The sequence below is a fragment of the Vulpes lagopus genome, chromosome 13, assembly GCF_018345385.1.
Source record: "Vulpes lagopus strain Blue_001 chromosome 13, ASM1834538v1, whole genome shotgun sequence".
In the NCBI taxonomy this organism is placed as follows: Eukaryota; Metazoa; Chordata; class Mammalia; order Carnivora; family Canidae; genus Vulpes; species Vulpes lagopus.
The window spans coordinates 30,683,961-30,705,864 of NC_054836.1; the positions used below are offsets into that span (position 1 = coordinate 30,683,961).

General features: G+C 38.1%; 1 protein-coding gene across 1 annotated transcript in view; it reads right to left on the reverse strand.

The window, feature by feature from the left end:
• CRPPA (CDP-L-ribitol pyrophosphorylase A) overlaps positions 1-21,904 on the reverse strand; it is a 291,595-nt gene that overhangs the window by 243,906 nt on the left and 25,785 nt on the right. Inside the window, exon 3 of the mRNA XM_041728219.1 lies at positions 7,750-7,899. Coding sequence (XP_041584153.1) covers positions 7,750-7,899 — 150 coding nt within the window. The remainder of the gene's footprint in view (positions 1-7,749; positions 7,900-21,904) is intronic.

Genomic DNA, 21,904 nt, shown 5'->3' on the forward strand with positions numbered 1-21,904 from the left:
CAAGATAAAAAATACGATACACTCAATAGATAAAAAGCATTTTATAAAATTCAACATCCTTTCATGATAAAAACTCTCAAGGGAGGTCAGAAGGAACATAACTCAACATAACATATGTCGTATATGACCAGCCAACAGCTAACAACACAATGCAGAATGACTCTTTCCAAAAAAACTGTGCTGCAAAATAATCTCATCAATTTATTTAAGCTTTAACAAGGTATATTTAAAATAAAAACCTTCATTAAAGGTAGTCTATTTAGTCCCTGTTGCATCTCAGCACCAAATATATATTCAATGTTTACCAATACATTTCCACAAAATAGGTCTTAAGTTGAAAAACAGTTCAAAATGTTTATCTTTTATCAGTTAACTTGTATATAACTAGTTTTTCCTTTCACAGTTTCATGTTAAAACCTATTCATTTTGATTCAAAAATCAGGAAGCCACCTTTTGGGTAAGGTTGGGGTATTTTTTTGGGGGGGGTGTTTATTTTATGACTTTAGGTATGGCCTTTGTTGTTTTACTTTCCCTTTCTTCTGAAGTGTTCAGTATTGTTTTATTAGCCTGTGAAAATCAATACATGTATACAAATTATATAAACTGAAGAGCAAATTATTTCAGGTATTTAAGAATTCTTGTGTGCATTTATGTTCAATTTTCTTAAGAACTTACAGCAAAACCACTCTGCTGTGCTGCTTTTCTCAAATATGCCCAAGACCCAGTGCAGCAGGCCCCTTTCTCAGAAGACTAGCAGGAATCCCTGTCTACACCATGTCTTCTGACTATAGCATTCTGCAAGGCTTCATGACTAGTGGAAGCACCATAATGTCCCACTTAACAAGCAGACCAGAGCACACCTGGTTACAACTCGCCATATTCATGCCAAGGATCAAAAATTGTCCACTACAAGCAAGGAGAGCTTCTGCAGACAAGTGGCCTCAAAGATAAGAGGGGGTTCCCTCCCACAAATCACAACAGCAGAATGCATGCAAAACACACCAGAGACACTCCTTCGAGCACCAGGCTCTGAACACTATATGACCTCTTTTTCATGAAGCTATTCCTCTCAAGAGCAGGAAATGTAACAGGCTTTTTTTTTTTTTTAACACAAAGAAAAAAAATGGTGAATTTTTCTAAAAAAAAAAATAAAATAAATAAACACACAGAAGATGACAGAGACTTAGACATGATGCCAAGATGGAGGAATCCATCCCAAAAGAATGAACAAGAAAAAGTCACAGCCAGAGATCTAATCAAGACAGATACTGGTAATACACCCAATGAAGAATTTATATTTAAATCAACAGTCCTTAGGATATTTGCCAGGCTTGAGAAAAACATGTAAGACATCAGTGAAACCCTTATTCACAGAGTTAAAGAGCTAAAAAAAAAAAAAAAACCGGTCAGAAATGGAAAGAGCAGTAACAGGTTCAAAACAGACTGGATGTAATGACCACATGAGTGGAAGAAGCAGAGGAATGAATGAAGAAGTAGAATACAAAATAATAAAGCTAAAAGAGAGAAAGAGAGAGAGAATGAATTATGATCAGGAGAGTAGATTTAGGGAACTTAATGACTCCATCGAACATAATAGAATTCATATCATAGGAGTCCCAGAAGAAGAGAGGGAAAGGGGGCAGAAGATTTGAGGAAACACCTGAAAACTTCCCTAATCTGGGGCAGGAAACAGACATCCCAATCCAGGAGACATAGAAAACTCCCACTAAAATCAACAAAATAGTCCAAAATAGTTTTTTTGTTTTGTTTTTGTTTTTTTGTTTTTTTGGGTTTTTCTTTGTGAAATAAGCCAGACACAAAGGGACAAATACTATATGATTCTACTTCTACGAAGTCAAATACATAGAAAAGTAGAACAGTGGTTATTAAGGGCTGGGCGGGGCGGGGGGCGGGGGATGGGGAGTTATTGTTTAATGGGTAGAGAGTTTCTATATGGGATGATGAAAAAGTTCTAGAGCTGGATAGTAGTATGGCTGCATTAACATAAATATACTTAACGCCACTGCACTATACACTTAAAAATGACCATGATGGTAAATTTTATGTTAAGTATATTTTACCACAATCAAAAAAAAAATGTAGTGGATGCTGTAGAATACTGCTCAGATGCCACCTTCAGGACCAAGACACCCAGCACCCAAGAGCTGAGTCCTTCTCCAGGAATGAATGGGTTAACCAAGAAATCAAGGAAGAAATCAACAGAATGTGGAAACTAATGAAAATTAAGGCAACAGTCCAAAAACTTTGGGATATAGCAAAAGCAATCCTAAAGCCAAGTATATAATAATACAGGCCTAACTCAAGAAACAATAAAAATCTCAACCCAATCTCACACCTAGAGGAGCTGGGGGGGAGGGGGGAACAACTAATGAAGCCTAAAGCCAGCAGAAAAAAGGAAAATAGCAAAGAATAGAACAGAAATAAAAGACATGGAAACTAAGGAAACAATAAAACAGATCAATGAATCCAGGAGCTGGTTCTTTGAAAAAATTAATAAAATTGATAAAACCCTAGCCAGACTTATCAAAAAGGAAACCAAGGGACCCAAATCAATAAAATCACAAATGAGAGATAAAAAATAACATCCCAGAAAAACCATTATAGTAGTATGAAATTATATGCTACAAATTGGACTATCTGGAAGAAATAGGTAAATTCCTACAAATATAAACTACCAAAACTAAAACAGGAAGAAACAGAAAATTTGAAAAGACTAATAACCTAGCAAATAAATTGAATCAGTAATAAAAAATCTCCCAATAAACAAATGACCATGGCTGGACGGCTTCACAGGGGAATCCTACCAAATATTTATTTTTTTTTAATTTTTATTTATTTACGATAGGCACACAGTGAGAGAGAGAGAGGCAGAGACACAGGCAGAGGGAGAAGCAGGCTCCATGCACCGGGAGCCCGACGTGGGATTCGATCCCAGGTCTCCAGGAACGCGCCCTAGGCCAAAGGCAGGCGCTAAACCACTGCGCCACCCAGGGATCCCCTACCAAATATTTAAAGTACAGTTAATACCTATTCTTCTCAAATTGTTCCAGAAAATGGAAATGGAAGGAGGACTTCCAAATTCATTCTAAGAGGTCAGCATTCCCCTGTCTCCAAAATCAGACACTCACCTAAAAGAACTACAGTCCGATATCCCTGATGAACATGGATGCAAAAATACTCAATAAAATACTAGCAAATCAAATCCAACAGCACGTTAAAAGAGTCATGCATCATGATTAAGTGGGACTTATTCTCAGGCTGCAGTGGTAGTTTATTATTTTCACATCAATCAACATGACCCATCCCACTAATAAAAGGATAGATAAGAACCATATGATCCTCTCAGTGGATGCAGAAAAAGCATTTGACAATGAACAACATCCATTCATGACAAAATCCCTCAACAAAGTAGAGGGAACTTAACATCATAAAGGCCATATATGAAAATCCCACGCGTAAGATCATCCCCACTGGAGAAAAACAGCTTTTTCTCTATGGTCAGGAACAAGACAGACACGTCTACTCTCACCAGTTATTTAATATACTACTGGAAGGCCTAGCCCTAGAAATCAGACAGCAAAAAGAAGTAAAAAGCACCCAGGGTGCCTGGTTGGCACAGTTGGTTAAGCATCTGCCTTCAGCTCAGGTCATGTACCTAGGATCCTGGGATCGAGCCCCACATTGCTTCTCCCTCTTCCTCTGCTGGTTCCCCTGCTTATGCTTTCTCTAATAAAATCTTTAAAGAAAAAAAAAAGGCACCTGAATTGGCAAGGAAGAAGTCAAACTTTCACTATTTGCAGATGACATGATACTCTCTATAGAAAACCTAAAAGACTCCGCCAAAAGACTTGCTAGGCCTGATAGAAAAATTCACTATAGTCACAGAATTCAAAAACTAACATATAGAAATCTATTGCATTTCTATACACCAATAATGAAACAGCACAAAGAGAAATCAAGGAACCAATCCCATTTACAGTTATACCATAAAATATAAGATATTTGAAAAAAATATATATATAAGATAAATAGGGATAAAGCTAACCAAGACATAAAAGATCTGTACCTTTAAACCTATAAAACACTGATCAAAGAAAGTCAAGAGGATACACAGAAATGGAAACATTCTATGTTCATGAGTTAGAAAAACAAATATTGTCAAAATGTCTATAATACCCAAAGTAATCTACACATTTAATGCCATCCTTATCATAATATCATCAACATTTTTCACAGAGCTAGAAAAAAATCTTAAAATGTGTATGGAACCACAAAAGATTCCAAACAGTCCATGCAATCTTGAAAACTAGAAGTAAAGCTGCAGGCTTCCCAATTCTGAACTTCATGTGTAGTGATCAAGACAAAATGGTACTGCCACAAAAGCAAACACAGATCAATGGAACAGAACAAAAACTTTGAAGTGAACCTACAACTGTTTGGGCAATTAATCTTCAACAAAGCAGGAAATGATATCCAATGGGAAGAAAAGGATAATCTCTTAAATAAATGGTATTGTGAAAGCTGAACAGCAACATGCAAAAGGATCAAGGTGGACCACTTTCTTACACTATACAAAAAAATAAATTCAAAACGGATGAGACAGGAAAGCATCAAAAACCTGGAGAACATAGGCAGTAACTTCTGAGTTGGGTCATAGCTATTCCTTACTAGATAGGTCTCCTGAGGCAAGAGATACGAAATCAGAAGTAAACCATTGGAACTTAAAATTAAAATCATCTGCACAGCAAAGGAAACAACAAAACTAAAAGTTAACCTATGGAATGGGAGAAAATATTTGCAAATGACCTGATTAAAGGTTAATATCCAAAATATATAAAGAACTTATGAAACTCAACACCCAAAAACATAATCCAGTTAAAAATGGGCAGAATTTTAAAAAGGGCAAAATACATCAGTAGATATTGCTCCAGAGAAGATATATTGATGGCTAACAGACATATGAAAAGATGTTCAACATCACTTATCAAGGAAATATAAATCAAAACTACCATGAAACCTCACTTTACACCTACCAGAATGGTTAAAATTAGCATAGGAAACAACAGGTGTTGGTAAGGATGCCACTGAAAGGAGGACTATTGGTGGAAATGCAAATTGATGCAGCCAATCTGAAAAACAGTATGGAGGTTCCTCAAATGTTCACAGCAGTACCCTATGATCCATAAATTACACTGCTAGGTATTTACCCAAAGAATACAAAATTCAAAATGAAATACAAAATTCAAAGAATACTAATTCAAAACGATACATGCACCCCCCTCCATGTCCACAGCAGCCTTACCTATAATAGCCAAATTACAAAAAAAAAAAAAAGCCCAAATATCCAACTAATGATGGATAAAGATGTAGCATATATACAATGGAGTATTATCCATCAAAAAGGATGAAATCTTGCCATTTTCAACTATGTGAATGGAGCTAAAGAGTATTATGCTAAGTGAAGTAAGTCAGCCAGAGAAAAATAACATGATTTTACTCATAGGTGGAATTTAAGAAACACAATAAATGAACATGGGGGGGGTGGCAAAAAGAGGGAAACCAAGAAAAAGACTCCTAACTAAAGAAAACAAACCAAAGGTTACTGGAAAGGAGGTGAGGGTGGGGGGTTTGAATAGATGTTGGGTATTAAGGAGGGCACTTATAGTCAGCACCAGATGTTCTATTTAAGTGATGAATCACTAAGTTCTACACCTAAAACTAACATTGTACTGTTAACTAGCTAATTTTAACAAATTTTAAAAACTTGGGAAAAAATTAAATATCTTACAGGAAAACCTTCACAACAATTCTATAATTAAGAATTCTTCATCGTGGGGCACCTGGGTGACTCAGTTGTTGAGCATCTGCCTTTGGCTCAGGTCATCATTCCGGGGTCCTGGGATCAAGTTTCACATCAGGCTCCCTGCAGGGAGCCTGTTTCTCCCTCTGCCTATGTCTCTGCCTCTCTCTCTCTCTCTCTCTCTCTCTGTCTCTCATGAAGAAATAGAAAATCTTAAAAAAAAAAAAAAAAAATTCCTCATCTGAACCACAGAACATAGATAATTAGTGCCATGTTACTACTTTCTGAATTCTCCCAAGAAGAGTGTTTAATTCATTACATACAGTACAGCCTTAGGGAGGGTGCTCCCAAACTGCAGTGTGCATTAGATCACGTGGCAGAGTGGTTTGTTGAGACAAATTGCAGAGACCCATTCCCACAGTTTCTAATTAATTAAGTCTGAGGTGGAGCCCATGAATTTGCATTCTAACAAGTTCCAAAGCATGCCAGTGCTATCTGGGAACCACACTTTGAGAACCAGTACCTCAGTGCATAAGCACTTAATTCAGCAAAAGCTGTTGAAAAAGCTTCTCTGATGTGCAGAACATGAGATTATATTCAAGTTCTCTTCTAAAATATATTAGGAAGAAAGGTATATGATAACTCCAGGTGTTTAAGGATGAATAATTTCAGGCAATAAGGAAAATGTGGTCTAGCTCTGCAACATTTAGGCTATAGAACAAAGTACTTGAATTAAAAATTGGGGCATTAAGGAGGGCACATGATATAATGAGTCCTGTTGTTACATATAACTGATGAATCACTGAACTCTATCTGTGAAACTAATATATCATATGTTAATTGAATTTAAATAAATTTTTTAAAAATTATGACATTGATATAATTAATGGCCATATACAGGTCAATTCCTGTACTCCAAAGTCGTCATTTTAAATAAATAGTACAAACCATGGCAGACTATTCATATCATTAAAATGTATTCTTATTTACATCATCCCACTTTAAAACTAACCAATCAAGATTGAATCAACTTATTATGTGATCACCTTCTATCCAAAACAAGAGGCATTGTTACAAATGCCAAAATTCCTATTACTACTACTACATATTCTTTGAAGTCCATCATTCCAAACTCTTCACTGATTATTTAACATCAACCAAATGATAAGTTAGTTCTAATTTAATTCACTGGGAAGTTTCTGACAAGCATAATACCTAATAATCAGGAACCATTTATCCATAAATATCCAATAAATCTCGGTAAAAGTTATATAGGTCCCAAAGCATTTCATTACATGAAAAACAAAGATAACCCAGAAAATCTAACATGAATGAGCTATGTGAGATTTTTAGTCAGTTAATTCAATTGTTAAAAGTATAGCTGTGTAGGAAATTTACCGTAAAAGCCTTAAATGGCTGTCCTTTGAATACCGTTCCACCTTGATATGAGAAATTGGCTTTTGCAGTATTTTCAGTCAGCAGGTAACTGCTAAGTGTGGTTCACTACACTTTTACTGTTTGCAGAAACATGGCTGATGTCAAACACTTGTTTTCCTTCTGGGAATCTGAAATTTTTGTACATTCTAAGGCAGGAGACACATTATGTGACCAATCACCTTGGACACCAGTCTCAAATGCACTTCCCTGAAGTGTTGCCAAATTTTCATTGCTGATGGGGAGAAAAGAGAATGCTTTGTGACCCCTCATGGGAAGATGAGAACTTACATTAAGAGTACACATGGATTCTTCCAGACTCTCCATGTGTTTCTCCTATTCTCAGTTGTGAATCCTCTCCACTTCACCATTAGCAATTCTAACCATGAGTTCAACTATAGTGGAATACCACAAGTTCTTCCAGCAAAACTCCAAAAAGAGGAGTAATCTTGAGGACCACCAATATAGACACTTTCAGAAATTAGGATTCTTACCTGCTGATATGCTTCATAGATCACATCAAATAGAAAAGCCTGTGGCATTTCACTTGCTCTGTGTCTGGCACGATCAAGTGAATGGTCTAAGCAACCATCAGCAGATGGACTGATCACAGTAGATACAAGAGGTCGAATTGCTCCTGCTGCCTAAAGAAGAAACAAAAGATCGAAATAAACATTTATTTCACTCAGGGCATATTTCAAAGTCAAACTCTGAATTTTCTCATTTTGGGGAGGTTTTATTCCTAGCTTTAATAAGTACTCTCAAGAAAACATTTGACCAAGTGTTGATTTGGTTTTTAATTCAGTATTTTACATCAAAAACCCTCTCTCTTAATATTGCAGTTCCATGTAAGGGATAGTTTGTTGTTTGTTTGTTTTTTTAATTTCCATTATAGGTTCACAATCCTTTGCTCACTGGTCACTGAAATCTACATTTTTTTTTAAGATTTTATTTATTTATTCACAGACAGAGAGAGAGAGAGGTAGGGACACAGGCAGAGGGAGAGGGAGAAGCAGGCTCCATGCAGGGAGCCTGACGCGGGCCTCCAGGATCACACCCCAGGCTGCAGGCGGCGCCAAACCACTGCGCCACCAGGGGCTGCCCTGGTCACTGAAATCTAATACTAGACCATAATAACAACAACATCCAAGTGGGTATTCCATGAAGGTGGAAGGGGGCAGGAAAAGTTACTGTGGAAAATATGGACATGGATTACACATCAATATTTCTTAGCATGCCTTCAAAAGATTTACTATCAACACAGATAATTAAGTAAACAGACCTATTCCCTAACATCCCCAAAATGAGACTGAACCTACCTATGAAAAACCATTCCCTTCACACTACCTCAGAGCAACGTTCCCACAGTTCAAGGAGCCATTGATTTCAATTGCTCTGATAAAAGCTATCTCGTTTATAGATGCATCTAAACATTACAAAAAGGCACCTTCATACCTGACAATTTATCCCCTTTATCTTTAGTAGTGTTTGATTGTAGTCTTGAAGGTCATTACCAAACAATGGCTATGGAGAAGCAGCTTTAAAGTATAGTTCCTGTGATAGACCATTAACCAAACCTCCTCCAAAAGTTCCTATCTTCCACATAACTAATACACAGATATTACAGCACATCAAACTGATGAGCCAATTTGGTCTTGAGAAGACCAGTATCTGTGTAAGATAGATAGCCTGTAAACTAGCTTATAAAATCCCAGAGACTGGCTAAAAAATCAAAGCTAATACATAAGCCAAGTAGACAGTTTATAAACTGTCAACATTTCTAGTGACTCAAGGAGAAGTTTGGAGCCTAGAAATAAAAGCAAAAATGAGGAGACAGCCAGGGCTGATAGTGAAGCAGGGATGTCCAAGTAGGCAAAAGGCAAATAAGAACAAAACACAACTGGCCAACCCTGACACCTAGAAGGCTAGAAGACAAAAGAAACACATATGCATACATGCATGCATGCATACACACACACACACACACACACACACACACACAGCTTTTTTTTTTTAAGATTTTTTTTAAAAGATTTTTTATTTATTTATTCATGAGAGAGAGAGAGAGAGAGAGAGGCAGAGACACAGGCAGAGGGAGAAGCAGGCTCATGCCGGGAGCCCGACGCAGGACTCGATCCCGGGACTCCAGGATCGCGCCCTGGGCCAAAGGCAGGCGCTGAACCACTGAGCCATCCAGGGATCCCACACACACAGCTTTTTAAGGGAAAAGTTATTCTTATATTGTACCTATATATAAGTAATATTGGCAAAATATTTTTATCAGGTCATGAAGCAAAAAAAATATATATATATATGTTTATATGTATATATATATATATATATGTATATATATATATATATATATATCTCTAAGAGAATGTGAGTCATAAAGTGTCAGCATGGGGACTTCAGCAGACTGTGTCTCCAGCAAAAGAACTAGTGAAATGTTTTACAACAACCATTTAAAATCTTTGAAGGGCATGTAGCAAATGAAACATTTAAGAATATCAACTAAATCTGGATAAAAACAGAGCTTGTGGTACTCAAGTCATAATCTTTCTTCCTTAATAGGAAGCTCCCTGTGACTGAAGTTCAACTCCAAGTAGGTATGGCTGATGAGATGGGTCTTTCCTCTCCCCCAGTGCAAAGGGCAGAGTGCTAGCACTTCCCATCCCACTCAGCTCCAGGTCACAGAACCTAATTTAAAGCCAACTGTGGATAAGATATTGGAGACTCTCTTCCCACCACATAACCTCCACTTCCAAGTAGAGTATCTACCCCAGGCTCAGTAAGCACAGAATGGATGCTCGGCCCTGAATACCCTTAACCCCAATCTCACATAGCGCAGATGTTTTGCACCAGGCGGAGAAGCTTAACAAAAAGCTAAGAGTCTTCAAGTGTCTCCATGTACCACCCTGGTAATAAAGTAGTTTTACTTAGAAAAACAAGATGCCCCAGCAAGGGGTGGGGACAGTGATTTTTACAGCGACAGAGACAGGCTCTAAGAACAGCTATCAAGAACAGCAGGGGGCATGAAGAAAGACTTTGCCACCCACAGACTCCCCCCTTACCACGTGGGAGATGGAGCAGAGCTTTCAATGCCAGGTAGATGGGTACCAAGGCTGGACAGCACAGTGAGGCTGCAGTTCAAAGACTACATTGTCCTCACAGTGGGACCAGATCTGGATCAGTCTATCATGGAGGAGAACGTTTGTATCCCATGACCTTGTCACCTAGCCCCCCTGCTTCTCAAGCAGTCTTACTGATCCAATCCTAGGCTCAATGGGAAAAATTGCCAGCAATCATCCATTCCCAGGCTTCCTTTGGTCTGGGTTGCAGCTCCCCTGTTACTGAAGCTCCCTGTATCGTCCCAAGGACTGTGGGAACTATCCTGGGTCCTGTGTCCTAGTCAACTGTCCTGGGAGGAAGTCCATGAAGGACTTGAGGGGACAAGAGTGGGGGCAGCTAGATGTGTCCACCACCAGCTGTCACAGCGTTAATGCTGCACGTACACTTGTGTATTCGTCTCTAACTTTATCTAAGTGGTGACAAGGACTGGGTGAGGGCTCTTAAAAAAAGAAAGAAAAGAAAGGAAGAAAAGAAGAAAGGAAGAAAGGAAGAAAGGAAGAAAGGAAGAAAGGAAGAAAGGAAGAAAGGAAGAAAGGAAGAAAGGAAGAAAGGAAGAAAGGAAGAAAGGAAGAAAGGAAGAAAGGAAGAAAGGAAGAAAGGAAGGAAGGAAGGAAGGAAGGAAGGAAGAAAGGAAGAAAGGAAGAAAGGAAGAAAGAAAAAAAAGTTTTCTTTTAAACTTTTCTTTTAAACTTTAAAAAAGTTTCCCTTTGGGGAACTCATCTTATATGAACATGATTGCAGCCATGTTTAAACCTAAGTGCACTCATAAAGGAAATGGAGACCATCAGGCTAAGCAATTAAGAGAAAGGTGGCAGCTATAAGAGAGCCATAAGCTCAATTGTTGGCAAGCTATTTTACCATAGATAACCACGGAAAGAGACAAGTAATGACAACCCCCCTGGAATCAGAGCAAATTTCCAATACTGGCCTCAAAAACTGCCCTTTCAATGGAGCCAAAGTAATTGAATCAGATTATAGAGAATTTTATACCTCAGGCATTGTCCAAAAAAAAAAAAAAAAGAAAGAAAGCAATTTGCAGGCAATGAATAGAGTATCAGTTGAGTGTGATGTCAGACAGTGAGTAATAGATTAACAAAAAAACAAAGAAAACCTACTAAACCACTGTCATTACAAGGTGGCTATATTCATGCCCAAGACTGTATCCTTTGTGAAGTGACTTTAGAGACTTCAACTAGTAGGGGGAAAAAAAAAAAAAAAGACTTCACTGAAATAGACCAGCAAAGTTGCATTCAACAGTAACAAGTCCTGAGGAAACAGAAGAGAGACTATCAACATCTAGAATTGATAAGTTATCTAAAGGTCCACCAACCAATTAATGGATAAAGGGAGTGTGCTACATATATTCACAAGAAAGTTTTGTGGGGTTTTTGCCATAAATAAGTTGGTATTTTCAACAACATAGATGGACTTTGAGGGTAATGCACAAACAAGTGGGGGTGGGGGGTGGGAGGCAGGAATTCTATTTAGTGTAATCAGGAATTAAAGTGATGGTATTTTTACCAATCTCACAGAAATATAGAGCTATGGAACAGTATAGTTCCGTATGTTATATGGAATATAAGATGGAATATAGAACTATGAACAAGTGTATTTCCATAAATTAGATGAAATTTCAGTTTCCTGGGAAAGCATCAACTACAAAAACTGATTCAATAGACAATTTTAATAGATACATAACAAGAATACAGAATTATAAATTTTTATTCTGCATGAAGAAAATCCCAGCCAGCTTCACTGGTTACACCAAAGAAACAATCCTTCAATACCAATTCCTCACATTATTCCAAAAATATAGGAGAGAATATTTTTTAACTCACTCTGTAGGATGAGTATTACCAAAACCCGACAAAGCCATCACAAAAAAGTTAAACTACAGACCAAAACCCCTGATGAATATAGATGCATAAATTTTCAACAGAATACTAGCAAACCAAATTTGGCACTACATAGTACATATTATATACTATAACCAAGTGGGATTTATCCCATGAATGCAAAATTGATTCAACATACCAAAAATCAATGTCATATATCACATTAACAAAGGGGGGAAAAAAAACAAAAACATGTCAACAGATGGAGAAATAGACCTTACAAAATTCAATACTCCTTCATGTAAAAAGCATGCAACAAAATTAGGAACGGAACTGCTCTAGCCAATAAAGATGAATAATGAAAAACCGACAGGTACCATTGTATTTGATCAATATTCTGTATTTTTGATTTAATATTAGGAGCAAAAACATTCACTGTCCCCACTTCTGTTCAACATTGTACTATAAACTCTAGTCAGGAAAATTAGGCAAGAAAACTAATAAGAGGCATCCAAAAACAAATCAAACTATGTCCATTCACAGACAGTATTGTATAGAAAATCCTAATGCCCTAAAAAAGTTAGGAACACATTCAGCAAGAAGCCACAGGACAAGATCAGTATTTTAAAAAAAATTAAAATCACATCTATCTCAATACTAGCAAGCAACATTTCAAAAGAAAAAAAATCATTTACAATAGTGTCAAAAAGAAAATAAAGTTTAACGAAAAAAAAAAAAAAAAAACTTCATTTCTCTGAGAACTTTAAAAATTCCCAAGCTCTTATGCAAAAGCCAGCATCTCTACCAACTCACTGGTACCCACTCCCTCTCAAGTCTTTCTCTATATTAACAGTCCTCCTTCTATCCTGCCTCATCAGTTTTTATTCCTTTACTCAACTACCTTTAATGTCCAGGCCTTTGGTGCCAACTCAGTCAAGTCATTCCTCCTTTGATCACACTTGCCTTCCAACTAGGATCAAATTTTCCCTGTTAGTTTCAAACAAAAGTCTGGGGTAGCCCGGGTGCCTCAGCGGTTTAGTGCCGCCTTCAGCCCAGGGCCTGATCCTGGAGACCCCGGATCAGGTACCGCGTTGGGCTCCCTGCATGGAGCCTGCTTCTCCCTCTGCCTGTATCTCTGCCTCTCTCTCTCTGTCTCTCATGGGTAAATAAATAAATAAATCTTTAAAAAATAATAAAAAAAAAAAAAGAAACAAACAGAAGTCTGTTGACGAGTACTACTTTAGTATCTGTACTTATATCTCCAATATCTGCCTCTTCCCATGTTCTCTGCAATCTACTTTAATGTGTATTAGGTCCACAAAAACTTATTTACCAAAAATCACTCAGATCCCCACACCCTGGCCAAATCCAATGGCAAGCTCTGTCTTCTCAAGAGCATTTGTTCATCTGGCTTCCAGAAACCATTTTCAAACATTCATCTCACTCCCACACTAAAACCTCAACTCTAAATTGTCCCAAGCTGGGACCTCTAAGTTCTCTAGCTATCCTCATTCTGTAAGTAACCTCATCAAGTCACAACACTGCATATCATCTATGAGAATTTCCCTATTTATAGTAACACCCTAAAATGTTCCCTGCAATTCTGGACCTTCATATCCAAATACTCTATTAAACTTCTCAGATCAAGAGATACGCCTCAACTATAAACATAACTGAGATCAGTTTTGGTTTCACACATAGCAAACACTCCAAACCCGTTCCTCCATAATTTCCCATATTCATAAAGGTCAACTCTATTCTACTCATTATTCTTGTCAAAAACCCTGATCATCATTGATTTCTCTCCTCTCATATTCCAAATAGAATCCATCAGAAAGCCCCATCACCTTCAAACTACCCCACATCAGCATACATTTCAATGTTTCCACTGTCACAATCTGAACTCAAAGTACCCATTCTTCCTGCCTCAGACCTCATATAGAAAACAAGGGCCATAGGAAGGCATTAGTATTTTCCACTACATTAAAATAAGCTGCAAGAAAATTATTACAAGAAATATAACAAGCAGAGTATCTCTGTGCACAATACATAATTCCTAGAAAACAGTTTTTACTTGAAAGATACAAATATGTAACTGAAATTTAAATTTAAAAATAGAAATAGGGGTAAGAGACTTTCATGGGAAATTCAAAGAAAACATAAATCTTCAAAGTACTTGAAAAAAAAATGCCCAGTCTATTAACAAAAGGCTAAATTAAACCACTAAGAGAAAGCATTTAACAGAAGTTAAATCATACAATTTTTTTTTGCAGGGATATGAAAAAGCATACACACCTAGTATGTCCTTTAGAGATACACACTACAAAATTGAAAAAAAAATTCAGGATATTGTTTATCTATGTGGGAGAAATAAATAGGAATAAGGCAACAATATAGTTTTAAAGTGACTAGTAATGTTCAGATGGTACATCTAGAAGTGTCCAAAAAGCTTTTCATGTTCCTTTTAATTTCTTAAGGTGTACATATGGACTCTCATTTCAACTTCTAAAATCTTCTCAACAGAAGAGAACCACCCATATTTGTGATGTCATTATGGTAGGATTGGTATATTCCAAGACTCAGTAAGGTTCTTGTTGAAGGGAAGCCTAGAGATCAGCTATAAGGTAGCACAACAGGAAGATCACTTAAAGCACAAGGTGACTACTAACTTACTAAACAAAATGTTCATGAAAAGGATAACTTGTCAAAAAAAAAAAAAAAGAAAAAGAAAATCACCCTTAAGCCAACCTTTTTTATTCCTCCAACTACCACTCACCCAACTACCTGGTTTAAACAGAGAAGAAAGATGCTAAAATTGACAGGCTTGTACTCCACAGCTGTTTCCATAGAAAAGGACATTTGTTCAGAAAATAATCAGTTCTTGATATTTTCTGAAATTTAAGCTGTCAAAATTAAGACACAAGTATGGACAGTGTCTTTTAGCTGCCTCTAAAATAGAGCTATGCGGGTAGTTTATTATATGAAGCATAATTCCCAAGTTGTCAAATACACTGCCTCATTGGGAATTAGCCTAATAAGCCCTGAATGGAAGCTTAACAGCTCAGCACCACAGTGATTACTTGCCTCTCAAGCTAATCTGTCAAAGTATTTCCACATGTCATTGCATGGAAATCATCAGAGATACAAATCATACAATGTGGAAAAAGGAACCCCACCTCTTCTGTTTACTTTTAAAAGTACATTTGAACAATACCTAGGCATACACAGAGCAGGTGCTGACGTGCATTCCTACTCACATATCTGCGTTCAAGCTAATTATGACAATATAGAAATCCTGACTATATAATTACAATTTCATTTAGCTGAGTTGTCTTTATTCCAAGACTACTTAATAAATGTTTACATAATCACATCTTTAAAGTTAATCATTGGCCATTATAAGATTTTAAATATTTTGTATTTTGACAATATCTTCCATCCCCTTTTGCAGAAAATAATGCATTCAATACAGAAATCCAAGTATTTTATAAAAACCTATCCAAATTGCCCCATCACTCCAAGTACCCCTAAGAAAGGATATGTATCAAGAATAAGGCTTATATTTGATATACTCAATTTCAACTGCTGAAAATCAAAGTAGTATCATTTAACTTAAACCTAGTATGATCAGAAGTATTCTACTTGAATGTTCTTAATTTTTTTTTTTTTTTTTTTTTTTTTTTTTTTTTTTTTTTTTTATGATAGTCACAGAAAGAGAGAGAGAGGCAGAGACACAGGCGGAGGGAGAAGCAGGCTCCATGCACCGGGAGCCTGATATGGGATTCGATCCCGGGTCTCCAGGATCGCGCCCTGGGCCAAAGGGAGGCGCCAAACCGCTGCGCCACCCAGGGATCCCTACTTGAATGTTCTTAATGTTTAATAAGCTTTATTACATTTTGATCCCTGGAAATACCATGGTTCCTTGATATGCTCCACTTCTTCAACTTCATTTGAGAGTAATATGGAGATTATACAGGGTAGTAGTTTTAGATAAGCAAAACAAAAGCTTTTCATGCAGTAGCTTTTTCAACATCAGGAACACATCAAGTTTTAGCTCATTCCATAGTAGTCAGAGAATAATTCATCACCTGCCCTGGGCACTTCAGCTTTTGTCAAAATAAGCCTCAACTGTCCCATTAGATAATAAGAACTCACTGAGTGCCCACAAATCAAATTGCTTCTTTAGTCTTAGGACTTAACACAATGTTTCTTTCCCTCCACTCAGATACAGAATCCAATGTCCCAGGAGCTCTTATTACCTGACCCCCACCTAACACTCAACTCTGAGCTTCAGTGCACTTTATCATGATCAAAACTAACCAACAGAAAGACAGTACAAGTTGCTGTTAGCAACTTGGTCAATTATACATTAAGATTCTTCATTTCAAAAGTAACATCATGGGCCACGTCATTTTTCAGAGCTTTTAAAATAGGCCCAAAATCCTTGGCACAGATTTCTAACACTGGGTTGTCAAAAAGTACATTCTTCCTGATGCACATATATTAACTTTTGACTTCTGAAGCATTCTTCAATTATTACTAAGTCTAATCCTACTGCAAAAAGCAAGGAGCACCGACACATACACTCACACACACCCATGTCAAAGTTTCTGGTTATTAAATTACACTGTTTCTCTTCAGAAAAGGACTCAAAACACTTTTTAACTAAAAACTAATGCTAATCATCCTATAGGGCACGGGGCAGCCCCCACAACAGAGAGCATCTTACCCCAAAAGTCAATTGTGCCAAGGTTGAGAAATCCTGTGCCACTTCCATAGTCTGATATAGAAAAAAAAAAAAAAAAAAAAAAGATCAGCTAGTCTACAAAAATCCCTTTTGCCTTAAATATGGGAAAAACAACCCATTAAGTATAGAGGTCTCTTTTTATAAGGGATGCAGTAAAATATACCTCAGTCACATGTTGGTAAGTTCACAAGCTGTTTACACTCTTTAAGTATGTATGTCCATGGGTAGGACTGCCGAGTTTTGGCAAGCGATTCAGCGTCTCAACTAATTTCACACCACCTTGGAAGGATGCAGGGAGGGCAGGAGCACAGGGATTTTGGAAGAAATGATGAAGTCTACTGGCAGGGAATAGCAAAGAAAAAAAATCAAAGCATACAGAAGCACATGTCTTATTACCTCATGGCTTACAGTGTCCCATCAGGTCTGACCCATCCAGTTCCCTTAACATTTTTTTTTTCCAACCTCTACTTCTTGCTTTATTTCAGTTGGCTTAAATTGACCTTCACCACTCAGCTGGATCAATACCGTAGATCTCAAACTAATTTCAAGTCCCTCAATCTCCTCCTGTACTCCACCTATCCAATCTCTAAATTTCCAGTCTTAGGTTATTTCCCCTGGGGCAGGGGTGGAGGGCGAAGTGCAGGATATCAGTGGTTCCCCCTTGTCTGAAGAAGCCAATTCAAGCAGAGACATCAGGCAAAATTAATGAATTCAGACCTACACACGATTCCAGACATGCTGAAAAAGGCAAATTTAAGTGGTTCTGTTCAGCTGAAGTTGAATACACCAGGTCTGGAATCATAGCAGAGACGGTGTGGCATGAAAGAGATTTTGGAGAGAACATGTCAAGCGGGACTTAAGATGGTTACATGAAAGTGCTTTGTACCAAATGAAATAATTATCTCACAAAGTTACATGTTTTAGGATTCTTTTTATACCGTATCCTAAGAACAGACAGAGACGTAAGGACAGAGAATTTATCACTGGTTGACAGGGATTAGGAAAAGAACAAAAGGTCTGAGTACCAAGCAGCACCAGGAGGCAATTCTTTGAAGTGTTAGGAAGTTCTGTATAGGTAATTGTCATCACAACAGACGTAAACACTCAAACTATATAACATGAGTATTACTATATGTCACTTTTTCAGTTAAGTAATGTGAGCATGATTGATTGCTCAGGAGTGCTCTTTCCAGTTTTCACAGAAGTTAAAGGGAATGTTTAGAGTATGGGAAGATTGATCTGGAAAGAGTGGTAAAAAATATATATAAAGACTACAGTCACAGAAGACAAGGTAGAGAGAGTTGCAGAATGAAGAACTGGTTAATAGTGTCAAACTTAACTAAGACATTCTGTATACGCTGGTGTATTATAATACAATTCATTTCTCATGTCAGCCACCTGGAGTTCACACAATCCCCACTGTTCACAACCAGACTGGCCTTTTTTTAGACACCAGATACAAAAGGGGTCCTCATAACACGTATACTCCTGATCAACTGGCTCCAAGTCCAGGAGGTTCTCACAACCCCCACTAAAGTTCACTAAAACCCCTGGAACTCAAGAGAATGATTATGACTACATGTTGATTATGATTACTTATGATCACATGTTTAGGACTTAGGATATTTATCAGACTAGATAAATGAAAAAAAGACCTAGTATAGGGTCTGGGAGAACCCAGAACACAGCTTCTGTGGTGCCCTTTCCCCATGGAATGATGAAGTGCCATACTGTCACAGCACTGTTCAACCAGGTAGCTCCCCTGAGCTTTGGAGTCCAAGGTTTTTATTGGGCTATCATTTTGGCAGTATGAGTAATTGAATCACTGACTATGTGTTGAATTCAGTTTCCAGCCCTATTCCTCTCCCATAGAGGTGGAGCTGATTCAAAGCCTCAGATTTCCAATCACCATTGGTAATTAGACACCATTAGTATTTCTAGTGACCAGCCTCCACCCTGAGTGAGCATTATCATAAGCTCAGGGGAGATCCAACAGGTCCAAAAAAAGAAAAAAGAAAGACCCTATTACTTGGGAAATCCCAAAATATTTCATTCTGCCTTTGAGGACTCATATATAAAAGCCACTCAGCTTCCTTATTTTACAACAGACTAAAAGTACACATCTAGTTTGGGAATTGAAAAGTTATAGGTGATTTTGGACAGAATAGTCAGAAGAAGCCAGACTGCTGTGCAGTAAAGAGTCAACTTAAGATGTCAAAGAGAGAGCAGTTAATGTGACCTGTTACTGTCAGAAGTTGATTAGGGAAGAGAGGACAAAACATGATTAGAGATGCAAGAGCTTTCCTGTTGCATTGTCATTTGCAAATTCATGTTATGCTGGTAGTTTTGTGTATATAATAGCTAGCTAGCTTCGTAGTCCTAAAATGATTCTCCCACATTTCTGTGTTCCAACTTATTTTACCCTTGCCAACATCTCTCTTACAATGTCCTTATTACTGCTTTTTCATCTCTCGACTTTTAACTATGCAGAAATATACAAGTAATTTGTACTTAGTAAAAAACTTGTACTTCCAGCAGTATGGCTGACAAATTATCTTACAAAACTTCTTGCTATTTAAAAAAAATCAGGAGAAATGTTATTGACCGTTCTTTTTCCCCCCAGTGTGACTTTTAAAGGTTTTTTTTTTTAAAAAAAAGTTTTTTGTTTTTTTTTTTTTTTTAGAACTATGACTCATTAGGTAACTTCCTAGGATTAACATCAGAGAGCCAGAATTCAAGGAAAACTGCGGAGATGCTTTGAGTTAATAATAGGCTTTAAACAAATGAGAAGGAATGAGAAATCATATTTTGAGCCTATGCTACTTGGTCAGTTAGAACTGTGGTCCTCACAAAAAAATCCATGTAACTATTTATAAGGTAGGCCAGATAAAATACAGTCACCAGTGTGGTAAGACTACAAAATAGTTTGCTATCCTGGCTTGGACTCTGACAGGGAGGGGCATCTCCCTTGAGAAGTACTATCACCTAGATTTGATGAGAGTTCAGAGTTTGGCTTAACATTACCATAAGATGGATAAAATCTCAAGCCAAAAATTAACATAAGGAGATTTCAAAATGCTAAAACCCTCAGGATCCCCAGCAGAAACAACACAAATCTCTGTTCTAGAAACACATCCTCATCTCATGCCCAAAGAACTCCTACTTATAACGGCTTGCCAAACATGGGCCTATAATTTACTGATCTGAACAATACAATTTAAATCACAAGTAGAAGTGGAGAAATGAAGAACTACAAAGAGTCACATTCTCTACAAGGTGTTATTCATATTTAAAATACTGAGAAATAATATAAAATCCTAAGAAAAAGGAGGCCCATGACATTTTGAAGGAACCAAATCAAACTTCTAGAAAATGAAATTTTACTTTAAGAATACTTCAACAAGAGATTACATTGGGTCTTTTGTCCCTTGCTTTGGATTTATTCCTGAAATTCCTATCTAGTCACATAATAGAAACAATGCACATTATCTGTGAAAAATAAGTTACTTTAAAAAAAAAAGTCAACCTCATAGACACACTATAGCTAAGATAGCTGTGTAGTAGGAAGACCATGCACTTGCCTTATCCCTCTAACACAGCTAGGTTAGCTATCAAATCATTCTGAATACCTAAGAAATGGACCTGAGTACTGATAGAACAAACTACACAACTAGAGGGAGAGAAGAGGCCACACCAAAAAACTACAAAGCCCAGATATTTAGTTTGGGGAAGAAATGTGCTGCAAGTACTGTGGAAGTGAGAAAGCCCTGGTCTCAGAGGAAACGGACCGGGGGGGGGGCGGGTGGTATAGAGGGGAACACATGCAGGAGAATATTGCCCCAAAGCCACTGGCTGGAAAAAAGAGAGGCTGAGTGTTCTTAACGTTTGTACAACCAGCAGGGTTCAAAGACTGGAGGTTTCCAGAGGTCAGGATGGAACAGAGTGCAGTGCCCTGGGGTTCCAGGAGAGGAGGCAGTCCAACAACCCTGGGGTAGACTGCATGATTGGAAGAGGACTTAAGGAACAGAGAGAGACTGCTCTTCTAGCATCTGTGAGAGGTGGAGTTCACAGAAAGGCCTCTCTGGGGACAAAGGAGTCAGTGGGCACCATTTCCCACCCTCCACATAAGAGCAGAGACACCCGCCGAGGGTGGCTAACACAAACACAGGCTATTTAGCCTGTTTTGCTGCAGATCCTATGGCCCTGAACTCTAGTTTGATTGCCCTTCTCTGTAAAACCTGCATCCATCCCAATGTGGTAAGACCCTCCCCCCAGAAGACCAGCACAGCCCCTAGGCCATAGCAAGTCCCTAAACCTTGGAGTTTTAAGAGTTAGCAGGTTTGGCTGGGACAGACCCTAAAGTTCACCACATTGTTCCAGGCAAACAACCTGGAGACAGACTGCATGAGAACAGCAATCTGAAGGATGCCTGGGATGTACAGGGGGACATTATTCACTATTCTGTGGTGCTTCCCTGAGAACAGCAAGCAAGGAGGCCCACCTCTGGGAACAAAGTTGCTGGCTGGCACCAATTCCCTCCCCAGTCCCTCAGCATAAACCAGCTTCAGTCAACAGCAGAGCTCCAACCTGCTTACACCAAGTCTCAAGCCCCACTGTTCTGTTGCTATAGCTTCTCTCCAGGCTCAGAACAGTGGGCCCCTTCCCCCGAAGACCAGTAAAAACCCACACTCAACACATCTTCCAACCATAAAGTTCTGCAAGGCTTCACGTGGAAGTAGCATCAGGTCTCATCTAACAAATAGACCAGAGCATACCTAGTTTAAACTCGCCACACTCTGACCAAGGTCCAAACACTGCCCACTACAGGCAAGGAGAGCCTCCACAGATGACTAACTGAGGGACAGAGCAGCCAAAACACAGCAGCAGAGCAGAGAGCATGATAAACAGTCCCTGAAGCATCAGGTCCTGGAAACTATA